General features: G+C 43.1%; 1 protein-coding gene across 1 annotated transcript in view; it reads left to right on the forward strand.

Moving 5' to 3' along the window:
• Positions 1 to 16,655, forward strand: part of LOC114568979 (myosin-1B) — a 28,794-nt gene extending 12,139 nt beyond the window's left edge. The window contains exons 20-40 of the mRNA XM_028598690.1: positions 3,848 to 4,103; positions 4,209 to 4,451; positions 6,148 to 6,324; positions 7,074 to 7,219; positions 7,372 to 7,462; positions 7,545 to 7,934; positions 8,205 to 8,331; positions 8,418 to 8,536; positions 9,145 to 9,341; positions 9,411 to 9,594; positions 11,140 to 11,305; positions 11,387 to 11,511; positions 12,945 to 13,253; positions 13,331 to 13,534; positions 14,149 to 14,274; positions 14,354 to 14,524; positions 14,750 to 14,854; positions 15,581 to 15,676; positions 15,756 to 15,887; positions 15,959 to 16,080; positions 16,420 to 16,655. Coding sequence (XP_028454491.1) covers positions 3,848 to 4,103; positions 4,209 to 4,451; positions 6,148 to 6,324; positions 7,074 to 7,219; positions 7,372 to 7,462; positions 7,545 to 7,934; positions 8,205 to 8,331; positions 8,418 to 8,536; positions 9,145 to 9,341; positions 9,411 to 9,594; positions 11,140 to 11,305; positions 11,387 to 11,511; positions 12,945 to 13,253; positions 13,331 to 13,534; positions 14,149 to 14,274; positions 14,354 to 14,524; positions 14,750 to 14,854; positions 15,581 to 15,676; positions 15,756 to 15,887; positions 15,959 to 15,979 — 3,385 coding nt within the window. The 3' untranslated portion in view covers positions 15,980 to 16,080; positions 16,420 to 16,655. The remainder of the gene's footprint in view (positions 1 to 3,847; positions 4,104 to 4,208; positions 4,452 to 6,147; positions 6,325 to 7,073; positions 7,220 to 7,371; positions 7,463 to 7,544; positions 7,935 to 8,204; positions 8,332 to 8,417; positions 8,537 to 9,144; positions 9,342 to 9,410; positions 9,595 to 11,139; positions 11,306 to 11,386; positions 11,512 to 12,944; positions 13,254 to 13,330; positions 13,535 to 14,148; positions 14,275 to 14,353; positions 14,525 to 14,749; positions 14,855 to 15,580; positions 15,677 to 15,755; positions 15,888 to 15,958; positions 16,081 to 16,419) is intronic.
• The last annotated feature ends 432 nt before the right edge of the window (positions 16,656 to 17,087 follow it).

Consider the following 17,087-nt stretch of genomic DNA (forward strand, 5'->3'; position numbering starts at 1 on the left):
CCAGGTCAGGTGAGCCGTGCTGGGCAACGATCCTGCAGTTGGTACTCCATTCATTGTGCACAAAAATGCAGTCCTCCGCCTCTGGTCGTGCCGGAGTTATTTTCTCATCCTGCCGGTAGCTAGCTAGCTCGGCGTGCTAGCGCCGACAACAACCTGGAGGGCTCGGTCAGGCCTCCGGGATGTTATGAGCCGCCTGGAAGGCTCTCGTAACGGCTGTGTTGTATCGTGGTCCTGTATTGATTAGTTCAGTGTGGCTGTACGTACTTGTATAAATATACACCGACAGGAGAGCGGCTGCACAATCGCGCGCCGCCATCTTTGTTGACATGAGTGAACGTCATAATGCGCAAGGTAAGAACTAGTAGCAGCTTACTCTCGTGCGGGACGATCTTGATTTTGTACAAAAAATACAGTCAAACAAACCCCTACAGTATTAAAATCGCTACATATAATTGTTTAGAAGGTTATAGTGTGTGTTATTTGTTTTGTCTTTAACTTCCTTCAGATCTTTTCATGTTTGGGGGGTCGGATTGTACAAATTATGAAATATTCGATATCCCAATTTTGCATATCGTTCAGACAACAATTTTGATATTATCGTCTAAACAATATATCGGCCACCTCTATTTGTGACGATAGATCTTTCAGAGGCATATTTCCACATCGCCATATATCCTGCACACAGAAAATTTCTGAGGTTTGCGTATAGGGGCAGAGCCTACGAATACCAAGCCATCCCATTCGGGCTGTCGTTAGCACCGAGGGTGTTCACCAGGTGTGTGGAGGCTGCGCTGTCACCGTTAAGGAACAGTGGTATCAGAATATTTTTGTACATAGACGACTATCTGATCTACTCCCACTTCCGGGAGCAGGCAGTCAGAGATTCCACTATGGTGATAACTCATCTCACGGATTTGGGGTTCAACATAAACTGGGCAAAGAGCCGAGTAGAACCCACGCAATGTACCGAGTATTTGGGTCTAAAAATAAACTCCCTCTCCTACCGCGTCACGCTATCGGAGGGGATATTAGCGTCTCTGGGGCAGTGTCTCTCTCTTTTCCGGCTGAACAAAGCCGTGCCGTTCATACTGTGCCTACGCCTGCTCGGCCTGATGGCGTCAGTAGTGTCTGTGGTACATTTAGGGCTGTTAATGATGAGGGATTTTCAGCGTTGGGTTGCAGCTTTACATCTGTGCCCACGCCGTCATCTCAACCGGAGGATGAAAATAACTCTGCACTTTCTCCAAGGTCGTCATGTGTTAGTGAAAACAGACAACTCCACAGTGGTTGCGTACATCAACCGCCAGGGCGGCACTCGCTCTCTGCAGCTGCACAAGTTGGCCCGCACAGTGCTTTTGTGGAGCAGCGGGAGACTGCTGTCTCTTTGAGCAACACACGTGCCAGGTGTTCTAAACAGGGGTGCAGATCTCCTGTCATGGGGAAACCCTCTGTACGGGGAGTGGACTCTCCACCCATAGGTGGTGGGACAGATCTGGCAGAGATACGGTCAGGCAGCAGTCGATCTCTTTGCCTCGCAGGAAAACACACAGTGTCCAATGTTCTTCTCTCTGGCAGACAAAAATGCACCACTGGGTGTGGATGCTCTAGCCCACCCGTGGCCAAACGTGCTGCTCTATGCATTTCCCCCCCTCAGTCTGATCTCCCCCACCCTGGCGAGGGTGAGAGTACAGGGCCTGTCGCTAATACTGATAGCGCCGCGGTGGTCATCCAAGCATTGGGTGGCAGAGATAATGCAGCTCCTGGCAGGAGAACCATGGCCTCTCCCCATTCGCAGAGACCAAGCGGGCGGGGAGATCTACCACCCTCACGCAGACCGTGTGGCGCTCTGGGCTTGGCCCATGAGAGGTGGAACCTGAATGCATCAGGCCTGCCAGAACGGGTCATTGATACCATTCAAAGCGCAAGAGCCACGTCCACCCGCTCTCTTTACAGCGGAAAGTGGCGGGTGTTTGGGGAGTGGTGCGAACATAGGGGCACCATCCCTTACCAGTGTTCTGTGGTGGACCTGCTATGTTTCCTGCAGTACCTGATGGATAAAGGGAAAGTTTTCTCCACAATTAAGGTGTACTTGGCTGCTGTTTCAGCTTGCCACGTAGGTTTTGGGGATAAGCCGGCAGGGCAACATCCCTTGGTTTGTCGCTTCATGAAAAGGGCACGCCGCAAGTTCCCAGTTTCCAGGCCCCTGGTTCCTCTGTGGGATTTGTCGGTCGTGTTGGACGCCCTCTCTCATCACCCGTTCGAGCCTATGGAGGCAGTGGGGATGAAGTTTGTGTCTCTTAAAACAGTTGTGCTCTTGGCTTTAACCACTGCAAAGCGAGTAAGTGACTTGCAGGCTTGGTCGGTTCAGCCTACCTGTCTACAATTTGCCCCAGGGCTCTCCAAAGTCTGTTTGCGGCCCAAACCAGCATTTGTGCCTAAGGTGGTGGAGTCAGCCTACAGATGTCCCTCAGTGGAGCTCTTGGCCTTCCACCCGCCTCCTTTCTCCTCAGGAGAGGAGCAAAGACTTCACATGCTATGCCCTGTCCGGGCTCTGCACATGTATGTGAGTCGGACGGCTGGGTTCAGAAAGGCGGATCAGCTGTTCGTGTCCTGGGCTACTCCCCACAAGGGTAAGCCATTGTCCCGCCAGAGGCTGTCCCACTGGATTGTGGAGGCCATATCGTTGGCCTATGAGTGTAAAGGTTTACAGGCCCCACAGGGTCTGAGAGCTCATTCCACAAGGGGCATGGCCACTTCATGGGCCCTTTTTAGGGATGTGTCAGTGAAGGAAATTTGTGCAGCAGCGAGCTGGGCTACACCTCACACTTTTGTGAGGTTTTACAGGCTCGATGTTTCCGGACCGTCCTTGGCACAGGCTGTGCTGGAGGTTACGGCGCCGGGGTTAGGGTGACTCTCGGTTCAATATTATTTGGCTTCGGGAGATCTCAAGCAATCCGGGAGTGGTCTATATCTCCCATAGTGAAACACCGAACGAAGTTAGAAAAAGAACTTTAGGTTACTTAACGTAACCCCGGTTCTTTGATAACAGAGTGAGGTGTTTCACCAACACGTCCCTCCTTGCATAGACACGGAAAGAAACCTATCTGGAATGATTTGCAAGGAGCCGGTCGACTGTGATTATATGAGGGGGCGTGGCCCTAGCACAGTTCAACCTGTCTGTCATGGACAGATGTGGTGTCATTGGAGCTTCCTTAGTTGGTCACGCCGAGGCGATTCCCATAGTGAAACACCTCACTCTGTTATCAAAGAACTGGGGTTACGTTAAGTAACCTAAAGTTACTTAATTAACGCCAAGTACGTAAGTAACATAACAAACATTATTATCATACTTATTTTAACCTAAACCAGGGACTTGCGCAGGCACACTGATTGTTCCGGATGGTGGATATTCATAGGATAGAGGATAACGCCCAAAAAATGGTGCATAACTTCTTGTGAGATATTATACAAACCGTTGAGGATATGTTGCAATGGTAGCTACGGCCCTGTGCAGCATCACAGTGCAAAAAGAACGTAGCTTTGACAAAAATAAAGACGTGTTTGCATGTTGTGAAATCTGAAAGACTATAGTTTGTCTTGGAAAATGTTTGGCAGTAATGTAAAATATATAAAACTAAAATGGGCTGCAACTCGCTATTTAGTTTTTACTGTTGTCTGATGAACAAACAGTACACCAGAATTTAATTTGAACGAGAAGGAAAGCATTTCAGTTACTGCTTCTCAAGTTTGTGGTTGAGAATGACATTATGTTTGTGTTTTGTGTAGAAATAGTACCATAGAGGCCAAAACTTGCAGAGTAGACCTATCCATATTTTACTTTTGACAGGGAGGCAATCTACACCATCCAGTATAACATCCGCTCCTTCATGAATGTGAAACATTGGCCGTGGATGAAGCTGTACTTCAAACTAAAACCTCTCCTGAAGAGCGTTGAAGCCGAGAAGGAAATGGTCCAGATGAAGGTGAATTTCACAAAACTCAAAGAAGATCTGGCCAAATCAGAAAACCGGCGGAGGGAACTGGAGGAGAAAATGGTCTCCGTTGTACAGGAGAAGAATGACCTCCTCCTACAAGTCCAGGCAGTAAGTTATACCACAGCCAGAGAGTAACAGAAGGTCACATAGTCTGCATGATCATTGCTACTTGAAGTGTTTAGCTCAAATGTTGGTGCACAAACTTGCTATCAGGAGGCAGACAACCTCCTGGATGCAGAGGAGAGGTGCGAAGGACTCATCAAAAGCAAGATCCAACTGGAGGCCAAGCTGAAGGAAGTGATGGAGAGACTGGAGGATGAGGAGGAGGTTAACGCTGAGCTGACGGCCAAGAAGAGGAAGCTAGAGGACGAGTGTTCGGAACTGAAGAGGGACATTGACGACTTGGAGCTTACTTTAGTCAAAGTGGAGAAGGAGAAACATGCAGTAGAGAACAAGGTAATTTATATCACGTACGTCAAGTTCTGTGTGTCATCATGTTTAAGAAGGAATTCAATTCTTCAACTAAGAAGAAAAACTCAGGAACAGCACAACCCATTTCACATATGTGAGGAAGGTTCGGGAAACTTTGATGAATTACACAGAAGCATTTAATGGAATCTCAATTGATGAGAGGATTTAGGCAGGCAGTACAGTTTTACCACAATGTTTTATCATGTCATGCCTATAGAATGATCAAGGGTCTGGTATATTCTTTTATAACTCAGCTTTTTTTGCTAGCAAACAGTCAACAAGCAGCAACTGGTAGTCATGAGCACGATGTAGGGTCTGTCGTAAAGCAGTCTCCTGCCATAAAGTGTAACACTGTCGTAACAACTGCTGTAACATTATAGACTCAGTATAATGCCATCTACATGCATATACTGTATGACATCTCCCCCATTTTTCAATAACTGCAAAGTGCATGTATACAAAGATAAGACCAGCACTATAAAAATAAACATTATAATACTGTGATGGCACATTAATTTGGTCTCCTTTCAAACTGAAAGTGTCTCATGCATTCAGGTTAACTTTACATCTCCTGTATTTACTGGTAGTTTACACCATGTAACAAATGCAAGTGAGGAATAACATGTATTACCTTTTCTTTCAAAATAAACTCAGAATGTAATTTATACAGTGGCCGACAGGAGCAAATACACTGCAACTAAAAAAAACAACACATGCAAATAGACAAAACACACGCAAATTAAGATAACCTCTACAGGATTTGGTAACAGGATTTAGAACACAACCAAATACAAAAACGTGCTGCAAATATACAAACGATGCAAAATTACTTCTACAAGAGCTTGCTAGCTAATACTGTTAGCCCATATATTTTACTGAAAACTAGAACAAAAATTATCCACTCTCTCTCTTAACATAACCTCGCCTTCTGTTGTGTAAACTGGATGCAGCGTTTTTCTGTTGCATTTGTTTTCGGGGTTTGTGTGCTTTTCTTTTTGCATCATTTCTGTATTTGCGGCGCGTTCATGTATTTGGTTGTGTTGTGCATATTTGCAGCACGTTTGCTAAATGCTGCACTTGTGTTCAAATTAATGAAGATGTTTTCTTAATTTGCTTGTGTTTTGTCTATTTGCACGTGTCGGCCACCGTAAATTTCTCTTACCAAAACATTGCAGCAGGTATATCACTCTTAAACTCTGAATACTATTATCAGAAACCACAGGTGGGTGTGTCATTTTGTAACAACTGCTGTAACATTCTAGACTCAGTATAATGCCATCTACAGTATATATGCCAATGCCGTCCCAACTCTCTGAAGTTCTTTCTTACTGAAGGTTTAGCTGAACCTTCAGTGAAAACAAAGATATTGCAGGCACTGTAAACACGTATATGCTTAACTAAAGTTTCCACCGACCTCCAAAAGGAGACGGTCCTCAAACAAAACATTCTCGTATCATGCAGCTGCCTAGATTGCCTGAATCTTTAGAGACACATACATATGTATACATGAAGAGGTTTGGATGTTAGAGACTTGCCCAATATTCTCGTCCCCTGACCTGTGACAAATGAATGACCTGCTGTTGTCTAAGCTCTGCCTTAGTCTCATCATACCACACAATGGTGTTTTTTGGAAATGTTCTACCACAATTGCAACAACAGTTCTTCTTATTACCATCTTTAGGTGAAAAACCTGACTGAAGAAATCATGAGCCAAGTTGAAAACATCACCAAACTGTTGAAAGAGAAGAGAGAGCTGCAGGAGACTCATCAGCAAACTCTGGACGACCTGCAGTCAGAGGAGGACACAACGAACACTCTCACTAAAGCTAAAACTAAGCTGGAGCAGCAAGTGGATGAGGTAAGTTACTGCACATCAGGAAGTATTCCCTTTACTGTAGTAAAAGTACTAATACCACACTGTGAAAATACTCTGTTACAAGTACAATTTTATTTATTATTATTATTATTATTACAAGTCATGCATTAATGTAAATCACTGGATTCTACTGTTGCAGTTGGTTGAGGTGGAGCTCATTTTGAACTATTATGTATTGATTGTTTTTATGGATTATTCTGCTGATTATTTTCCCCTAGAATCCATTGATTGTTTGATTTGTTAAAATATTAAAAATAGTGAGAAATGCTGTCACATTTACCCAGAGCCCAAAGTGACACCTTTGCAGTGTTTGTATTGTCCAACCAACGGTCCAAACCTCAACATTATTACTAATACATTACAATTATTAACATTATTAAAAGGGAAAACCAGCAAATCTTCACATTTGCGAAGCTGGAACCATGCAATAATTTTCTTGAAAAATGACTTTAACAAGTAAATAGTATGTCAATCAACTAATTGTTTCAGCTGTACTAATTTGTAAAGTAGCTCAAGCGGTCAGACAAATGTAGTGCAGTAAAACAGTACAATGTTTCCCTCTGAGATGTAGTGGAGTAGAAGCAGAAAGTGGCATGAATAGAAAAGACTCAAGTAAAGTACAAGTACCTTACAGCTGTATATCTGTATATCTACTGCAGGTAAAGCTAAAAAGGTGTTGTATACTGATATTCCTTCAGATGCAAGGACAGTACAGTATGTGTGATTTTCAGCTGGAATGCTCACTGGAACAAGAGAAGAAGGTCCGTATGGATCTGGAGAGAGCCAAGAGGAAGCTGGAGGGGGATCTGAAACTGGCTCACGAGTCCATCATGGATCTGGAGAATGAAAAACAGCAGCTGGATGAAAAGCTAAAAAAGTAAGTTGGTACCCACAAATTACAGGCTGCTTTCCCCTTGATAATGCCAATAATATTAGTCCAACAGCACTGCCTCACACTTTGCTGGCTGATGCATTTTCAAAGTTTCTGATGGATTTGAATAAACTGTGAGCTTCACCTTCCCTTTACAGGAAAGACTTTGAGTTGTCTCAGCTGCACACGAAGATAGAAGATGAACAAGCTCTTGGTGCTCAGCTGCAGAAGAAAATAAAAGAGCTCCAGGTGAAGAATACTATCACTGGCCTACGTTAGAGGGGATATCACAAAGTTAAATTACTTCAGTGGGTGTATTGTTCTTCTGCAGGCCCGAATCGAGGAACTGGAGGAGGAAATGGAGACAGAGCGCTCAGCGCGGGCCAAAGTGGAGAAGCAGAGGTGTGATCTATCCAGAGAGCTGGAGGAGATCAGCGAGAGGCTGGAGGAGGCTGGGGGAGCCACCGCCGCTCAGACCGAGATCAACAAGAAACGGGAAGCTGAGTTCCTCAAACTGCGCCGAGAGTTGGAGGAGTGTTCGCTGCAGCACGACGCCACCTCTGCTGCTCTACGCAAGAAACATGCAGACAGCACGGCAGAACTGGGAGAACAGCTGGATAACATCCAGAGGGTCAGGCAGAAACTGGAGAAGGAAAAGAGCGAGTTAAAACTGGAGATGGAAGACTTAGCCAGCAATGTGGAAACCATGGCCAAAGCAAAGGTTGGTTATCAAATTCTTCATGAATTTCAGAGGTGGTAAAAAGTATTTAGATTAGATCCTTTAATTCTAAACCTCTAAAATTATAAAGTAACTAAAGTAAGTTGTCAGACAAATGTAGCGGTGTAAAAAGTACAGTCTTTACCTTTGAGATGTAGTGGAGTACAGTATAAAGTAATAATAATTATAAATAAAATAATAAAAATAAAATACTCAAGTAAAGTACAAGGATCTCAAATGTGTACTTAAGGAAATTCTTTTTTTTTTCTCAAGATTAATTTGGAGAAAATGTGCCGTTCGCTCGAAGATCAACTGAACGAGGTAAAAACCAAAGAAGAGGAGCATCAGAGACTAATAAACGACATGTTGAGTCAGAAAGCTCGTCTGCAGACAGAAAACGGTGAGAACTATTTAGTTGCATCCAAGCGGTAGTCACAAACAGTCACAGACGAGGCAGTGCTAATGGTTTTTACACTTGTCATTCAGCTGAAATGTCTCACCAGCTTGAAGAAAAAGAATCCCTAATGTCACAGCTGACTCGGGGAAAGCAAGCTTTCATTCAGCAGATTGATGAGCTGAAAAGACTTTATGAGGAGGAGGTTAAGGTAAGAGAAGAGCACCGTAAAATGTTTGGAAGTTTAAAGATGTAGCTATGTGTAGGATTGGGCATCGAGAACTGGTTAAAACTTGGAAACATTTAAAAAATAATGTTTTTGTTTTTATTAGAATCGTTTCCGATCATCAGTTCCAAATTTAACGCGCGCAGGCTCTGTACTTCCAGCTCGATGGTGTTTTAAGCCCTCAACGTCTCCTTCCAGGTAGCACTGCAATCGTTGACTTCAAGGCAACTAACCTTAACCCTAACCATAACCATAACTATTGCCTAATCCTAGTGCCTTCCAGGCAGCGTTGCCTGGAACGAGACGTTGGGGACTTAACACACCGATAAATGTACTTCCAGACGCTTGTTGTGTTGCCACCACGGAGCACAGTAAGCGTGCTAAAGTGTGGCTTTAATTTTCATTAAAAAAAGCCAGGTAAAATTGTAAATCACCATTGAATCAAAATAAAATGTTCTATCTGTGAAATAAGCTTGTGACGTGTTTCTCTCCACCCCTAAAAGAAATGGAATCATAAGGAAGAAACACAATTGGAATCCGAATAGCTCAAATCAAAAACGATGCCCAACCTTGTATTGTTTATTTCTTTGAAGGCAAAAAGCGCTCTGGCTCACAGTTTGCAGTCATCTCGCCATGACTGCGAGCTGCTGAGAGAGCAGTACGAGGAGGATCAGGAGGCCAAAGCTGAGCTGCAGCGCTGCCTGTCCAAAGCCAACAGCGACGTGGCTCAGTGGAGAACCAAATACGAGACGGACGCCATCCAACGCACCGAAGAGCTCGAGGAGGCAAAGTAAGAACAATCTCCGCACCAGTTCGAAAGATATTCTCACAAGATCTTATAAGATGCGTTCTCCCGCAGGAAGAAGCTGGCGCTGCGTCTGCAGGATGCAGAAGAAGCTGTGGAGGCCGTCAACTCCAAGTGTTCCTCTCTGGAGAAGACCAAGCAGCGGCTGCAAGGAGAGGTGGATGACTTAATGATGGATGTGGAGAGGTCCAATGCTGCTGCTGGAACACTGGACAAGAAGCAGAGAAACTTCGATAAGGTTTTGATCTTGCGAATTCTCCTAAAATGTCATTTAAATGCTAATTTTAAATTTGAATTGATAACTGGGATGCTCAGTTGGTAGAATATAATGAAACCTTGGAGGCTACAAATCAAAGTCAGATATGATAATGTTCAGAGGAACATTAATGTAAAGCGCATGTTTCAAAAAACAGTAATTGTAGTTTGTTTTAAATATTGAACTGCAATACGTAGGGCTTAATTCTCCAATTAAAGGTGCAATAAGTGATTCTGTGCCAAGATTGCTGATATTTGAACTCAACTGCCAAACAAATACAACCCCCCTTTCATAAACTCCAGCCCCCAGATTCATGGAAAGATATCTACTGGCCGGCACGTTCACATGCTGCCTCCCCCCCTCCCGCCCATATCATCAACTGTTGCCACCTGTTGCCGAAAGCCTGGAGTAGTGTTTTGTGGCTTGTGCACTGCTTTATTTGTTTTTCCATTTACATAGCCAGGGCTGTGCATTAACACCGGATTGTTTTTCAGTGCACACAAAATAGAGAGTTAGGTGACTGTGAGGAGATATTCACTGAATTTGACAAAAAGTGTATTGGATTACCGATTTTTGGCATTTTGCAGATTATCTGTATCAATGTTTTATTTGCCTGATAACCGATAAAGTTAATTAATTAATTTGTTACTTTGGCTCCGCTACAGCTCTGTGTCTGTCCCTCTGCTTCAGTTTCACTCACCACTGAGTCTGGCTTAATGTCCCGCCAACAACACTCTCTGACTATCTTTTACTGTGCATTATGTTGAAAGTTTCTCATGTATTAAATAATTGCGTAAAGTGCTCATATTATGCTCATTTTCAGGTTAATAATTGTATTTAGAGGTTGTACCAGAATAGGTTAATGTGGTTTAATTTTCAGAAAACACCATATTTTGGTTGTGCTGCACATTGCTGCAGCTCCTCTTTTCACCCCGTGTGTTGAGCTCTCTGTTTTAGCTACAGAGTGAGGCATCTCACTTCTGTTCTGTCTTTGTTGGGAGTCGCACATGCGCAGTAGCTAGGTAAAGACTACTAGCCAGTCAGAAGCAGAGTATGAGGGCGTGCCACGCTAACAGCTAGACGAGCATTATCATATGGGTTACAAAGTGACGTACGTTCGTCATGGAAGTAAAGGCTGGACTACAATAGAGCTGTTTGGAGCAGTTTGGGAACAGTGTTTCCTGTTGGAGATGGTAAGTCTTTGGGGTGGACTTTGGGCTTTTTCACTTTCTAAACCTATAACATGCACAAAAAACATATACTAACTAATTACTAATAATCACTATCGGTATCGTCCTTGAAAAAACAGTATCGGTTGATCCATAGTTAATATACCTTTAAAATCAATCTTTGTTTGGAGTCAACTCTTAATGTACATTAACGTGGTGCATTATGAAACCTATTTGAGGGTTGCTTTTTTTCTGTTCAATTTGGTAACGTAATGGAATTAGGACCTTGTAAATTAGAATCAAATCAATTTGGGAAATCATTGGCAAGACCAAGCCCTAGTAATATGTCTTCTTGTAGGTTGTGGCTGAGTGGAAGCAGAAACACGAGGAGGGTCAGGCGGAGCTGGAGTTGGCTGTAAAAGAGGTGCATTGTTTGGGCACCGAGAACTTCAAGATGAAGAATGCCTTGGAAGAATGCCTGGAGCAACTTCAGACCCTCAGACGGGAAAACAAAAACCTGCAACGTACGTCAGTGCCTTCCCAATGCTGTGACATAACCCGTGTTTTAAATGCAGAAAAATGAGAAATCCTGTTTCCTTTTCCAGAGGAAATAATGGATCTGACTGAGCAGCTGGGAGAGACAGGTAAATCCATCCACGAACTGGAGAAATCAAAGAAACAGGCTCAACAGGAGAAGCTGGAGGCCCAGACCGCTCTAGAGGAAGCAGAGGTGAGTAAAAAAAATATATATAAATCATATATAAACTACTGTTCAAAGGTTTGTGATCTCCTGCTACAACAGCTAGAGTGGGTCCAGTCAGATGTCTGAGATAATTACTCTATATGTGTGAATGGTCTTTGATGCTTTCAGGATGTAGAAAGTCCTCTTTACAAATAGATGGTATTTTGTATGAAGGGCTTGTTTTGTACGTGGAGAACAAAACTCTGTTTAATGGTTGAACCAGACTGACAACTGAAAGGCCAGAAAGAGACAAAGATCCCTCTGAGCAACAGTTGAATAAGAATGGAAGAAATCAGCAGTCATTGGTTATAGAAACGGTTAGCTTAGCATCAAAATGTGTGCAGATTTAAATAGGAACAGGTTCCTATTTCAGCAGTGTTATAGGGTGCATAATAATGCACCCTATAACAAATTGGAATTAACAGGCAACGTGTTGCTTTAGTAAAGCTATAACTTCACAATAGAAATAGAAGGTTAGACTATAGGGATAGCACTGTTGGAGTATCGGAATAACATAGTATGGATTGAAAAATCCATAGTTTAAACCTCTTCAACCACTAACTGGTGAGTAGACTGCAGCACTAACTCTGTACTTAGAGCCCAGTTGCACAGTTGTGGTTAAAAAACGACCGAGGGTCACTTACGCTATTCTGGATTGGAAAAGAAATGTAAAATCCAAGTTGCAACGGTATTCTCTGTCCTGTCATGCAACACTGTGAGGACATCGACTAAACAGACGTTTTAATAATTTTATTCTTCTATTGGGGCCCAAACTATATCAAATGTAAATAAAACATTTGGTTTCTGAATTATGCGGTTTTTATTATCTCTGGCTACTCCACATAGCATTCGGGGATGGGAGGAAAACGTGTTCTGGTTTAATGGCATTTCTTTTAACCAATAAGAATCGTCACGGGTGGTGCTAAACTCCACACAGAGCCGCTGCAAAATAGTCGTGCGAGAGAAAACTCAGATTGGACAGATAGTCTAGCTAGCTGTCTGGATTTACCCTGCAGAGATCTGAGGAGCAGTTAACCGTAGTCCTCATAAATCGACCGAATTTAAAATTCCAACACAAAGAAAGCGGAAGGAAACGGAAAATGCATGCATCTGGCGGAATTTCCTGCAGCACCGGAGCAATCCCGGAAGTGGAACGCGAAGGATATAGACTAGCGCCTGGGTAGTCTTAATCCTCGCTGCAGCGGCTGTGGGATCAATTCCGACCTGCGGCCCTTTGCTGCATGTCATTGTCCCTCTCACTCCCCCCCTTTCATGTCTAAGATGTCCTAATAAAGGCCTAAAATGCCAAAAGAAAAATCTATAAAAAAAAACAAAAACAATGTAACAGCTGATTCCAACCTTTTGTACAAACATACTCCACCTTTCTGGTCTATGTGACTGTGTGTCACATCTGGACTCAGGCCTCCCTGGAGCACAATGAATCCAGGATCCTGCGAGTCCAGCTGGAGCTGAACCAGGTGAAGTCCGAGGTGGACAAGAAGATAGCGGAGAAGGACGAAGAGGTGGAACAGCTGAAGAGAAACAGCCAACGAGTCATCGACACCATGCAGAGTAACTTGGATGCCGAGGTCCGGAGCAGGAACGACGCGCTGAGAGTGAAGAAGAAGATGGAGGGGGATCTGAACGAGATGGAGATCCAGCTGAGTCATGCTAACAGGCAGGCGGCCGAGTCCCAGAAACAACTGAGGAACATCCAAGTCCAGCTCAAGGTGAGACTCGTGTAAAGACTGATTGTTTCCTATGTTAACACGCACAGTAGAGAGACCGTTTTCATTCTGCCGTACAGGAAGTACAGATTCACCTCGATGACGCTTTAAGAAACAACGAGGACATGAAGGAGCAGGTGGCCATGTCTGAGCGCAGGAGTAACCTCATGCAGGCTGAGATGGACGAGGTCAGAGCGGCTCTGGAGCAAACCGAGAGGAGCCGCAAGCTGGTGGAGCAGGAGCTGCTGGACACCAGCGAGAGGGTGCAGCTGCTTCACTCACAGGTTCAAAACTACGTGGATTGTATCAGCCATTTGAGTCTCTTATGCCTCGTTTTCACTGCATGGTACAGCACGATCCATTCTTTTTGTTGGACGTTTTATTCATTTACTTGCAAATCATATCCACAAAACAAAATGAATTACATACAGCACAGTTAATCATTAGTTACAAACAGGAATGTGGGCGAGGCGTTTTCAGGCAGTTGAGAAAAAGTGCTGTCTGTGGGAGAGGAAGCTCCACCTGGAGTGAAATGTGTTTTTTAGACTTCATACATCTGTTACATAACCATAAAACTATATAACACACTAAAAGACAGAAAAAAAACCAAAACAAGCATAATATGTGCTCTTTACGATGATTTTGGCGGATATTCGACAACATATTTAGTCATAGACCAGCGAGTGGTGCGTTCAGCCAGTGTGTCCAAGTGTCCAAACTGTCTGAGCAAAAAGAAGAACGTCTCATATGAACATGGCCTTTCTTACACTAATCGTACCTAGATATCGCAATGTTTATTTTGCATTAACGTACTGCATTATATGAAGAAAAAAAAAAATTGTTGTACGTTGAAGATTTATTTTAAGATTATGTCATCATATAATAACATTTCTTACAGAACACCACCCTGCTAAACAGTCGGAAGAAGTTGGAGGCTGATCTTTGTCACATTCAGGGTGAGGTGGACGACAGTGTCCAAGCATCCAGGAACGCTGAGGAGAAAGCCAAGAAGGCCATCACTGATGTACGTGTCTGGAGTTTGCTTAATTCTCACCTGACTAAAAACAGTAATCTAGTCACTATATCCTAACTACTTTTTTCAGGCAGCCATGATGGTCGAGGAGCTGAAGAAAGAGCAGGACACCAGCGCTCACCTGGAGAGGATGAAGAAGAACCTGGAGGGGGCGGTGAAAGACCTGCAGCAGCGTCTGGACGAGGCCGAGAACCTGGCCATGCAGGGCGGGAAGAAGCAACTCCAAAAACTGGAAGCAAGGGTAACGTATTGCAGCATAATCAACGAAGAACCCTGCTTGATTAATTCATCATAAATCAGTGTGGTCCCGTTATGAAAGGAGTTTTTAAAAGCCTGTAAAAACGATCACGTGATCACGTAAATGATCGCGTAAAAACTATGGACGTTTCCTGCATGATGATTTCATAGGCGAGAGCTTATTTTATCTTTACAGTTAATAAAAACATTGTTAACTGCTCTTTTGCAGGTGCGAGAGCTGGAGAATGAGCTCGAAGCCGAACAAAAACACGGCTCAGACGCTGTGAAAGGGGTTCGCAAACTCGAGCGCAGGATTAAAGAGCTCACCTATCAGGTAAACTCATGCCTTGTTCCTTTTTAGTAGGAAAAATACTCCTCTTAAGTGAAATATGTAAATATTATCAGCGAAGCAGAAAGTGTACTTAAAGTAAAAGTATGTATTGCACAGTAAATTGTTCCCTGTCAGGGTTTTCCTATTATATATGGTGTGTCTGGATTAATATTACTGCTGCATTCATGTGCAAGTTGTGCTAATTTTAACTCCTGTATACCCTGTTTGGTAGTTTAATCTACATCAATGCATCATATTCTATAAGTTCATCATATGTTTTTAGCGTTGCTGTCCTGTGGTAATCTCTGAAAAGTCAACTGTTCATGGTGTCAGAAAAACAGCCCCGTTTTCAGCTTTGTGACGAGGCATTTTCCAGCTGATCCAAGAGGCTTTTTTAAAAGACTTTATTTTAGCTTAAAAAGTAGGAGAATTTAACACATAAAGGAACACTTCATCCTTCAGTTTATCGCAAACACTCAACATCAACACATCTGGAGATCCGTAGTTTTCACTGGACAAGAAGGGGATAAAAAACGGTCATCTAAAAGGAACTAAAGCTGTCAGACAAATGTAGTGGAGTAATATTTACCTCTGAGATGTAGTGGAGTAGAAGTATAAAGTGCCATGAAATGAAAATACTCAAGTAAAGTATCTTGTACTTAAATACAGTACTTGAGTAAATGCACTTGGTTACATTACAAGTATTTGTTTCCGGTTATTGACTATCAGTCTGATGAGGACAAGAAGAACGTGACGCGGCTGCAGGAGCTGGTGGACAAATTCCAACTGAAAGTCAAAGCGTACAAGAGACAGGCTGAAGAAGCGGTGAGTGTTTCTGACTGAAACGATATTTAAGGTCACATGTGGAGCTTTTATTATGAATCAGTTCTTTGGTATCTGACAGGAAGAGCAGGCCAACACTCTCCAGATGAAGCTGAGGAAGGTGCAGCACGAGCTGGAGGAGGCAGAAGAACGCGCCGACATCGCCGAGTCCCAGATCAATAAGATCAAAGTCAAGAGTCGTGACATGGGGAAGGTGAGTCACTCAGCTTCTGGCAACATACTGTATCTTATTATTATTAATGATCTATTTTTGTCATTTACCAGGCGAAAGACAACGGAGAGTAGTCTGTGGCTGCCATGGCGACGATGGAGTCTGCTGTGTCTCTGAAGTTGACATAGTATAACATATTCATAACCAAATATGTGTTGGCTTCTTAACTTAAAGGGTAACTACCGTGTTTTTCAACCTGGACCCTATTTCCCTATGTTTTTGTGTCTATCAACAACACCCACTCACTGAGTCTAAGCACGGGTTATAATAAAATATAATAACATTCAAATAAATGTATGTTTCCAACCACTGCTGTTATGCTAATATTAGGAGCTGAGTCTAGGAGCTGTCTTAGGAGCTGAAATGAACAGTTGGTGCCATTAAATTGTTGCCAAAGAAGAGGAAGCATGAAATTATGTAATAAAGATGTGGAAAATGTGACATAAATATGACATTTTTGTTTGTATCATGTATTAATGTGAGGAATAATACTGTCTTCTCATCACTCCACAAGGATCTGACGTTTTCAGCTTTTCAGAGAAAGTTTAAAGATCCCGGCCCCGGCAAGTTTGAAGAAGGAAACATGGAGGACCACATGTAGCCCCGAAGCTTAAAAATTCTGTCAACGCGACCTTCAATTTACAATATGTCTCCGTCCACACTAGGACGCAAAAATGACTCCAAAGGCTCACAGGGCCAGTAGGTGGCGATAAAAGCTACATCGACGATACGTCAAATACCAGAGAAGAATATTCTGAGCATGCATGGTGAGCTTATTTTTTGGGTGGTATCAACATCAAACATTAGTAAAATAGTAGTAGCTATTTTTTATTTATTTATTCATACATATTGCTCTTTATTTATTTAATATCTTCTGGTGCACCAGCCCAAGATGCTGAGGCAAAACTGAAGTGTAACTCAAGTGTGGACGGACGACGAGGTAGAGTAGCTGCTTATCCTACAATACCGGTCGTCCGCCATTGTTCACATAGCAACAATGGGCATGTGTGAATTAAGAGGAGATGATGTCATCATTTCCACACAAATATACAGTATCCAGAGTTTTATTGGGCCAAAACATAGAGGAAATATTAGTTTTCAAAAATATTTGTATATGTGTTGACAGGGCCCGAGTCTGTTTCCATTGCACTTTGTCGCATTTAGTTTTTTATCGATTCAACA

The sequence above is a fragment of the Perca flavescens genome, chromosome 15, assembly GCF_004354835.1.
Source record: "Perca flavescens isolate YP-PL-M2 chromosome 15, PFLA_1.0, whole genome shotgun sequence".
NCBI lineage: Eukaryota > Metazoa > Chordata > Actinopteri > Perciformes > Percidae > Perca > Perca flavescens.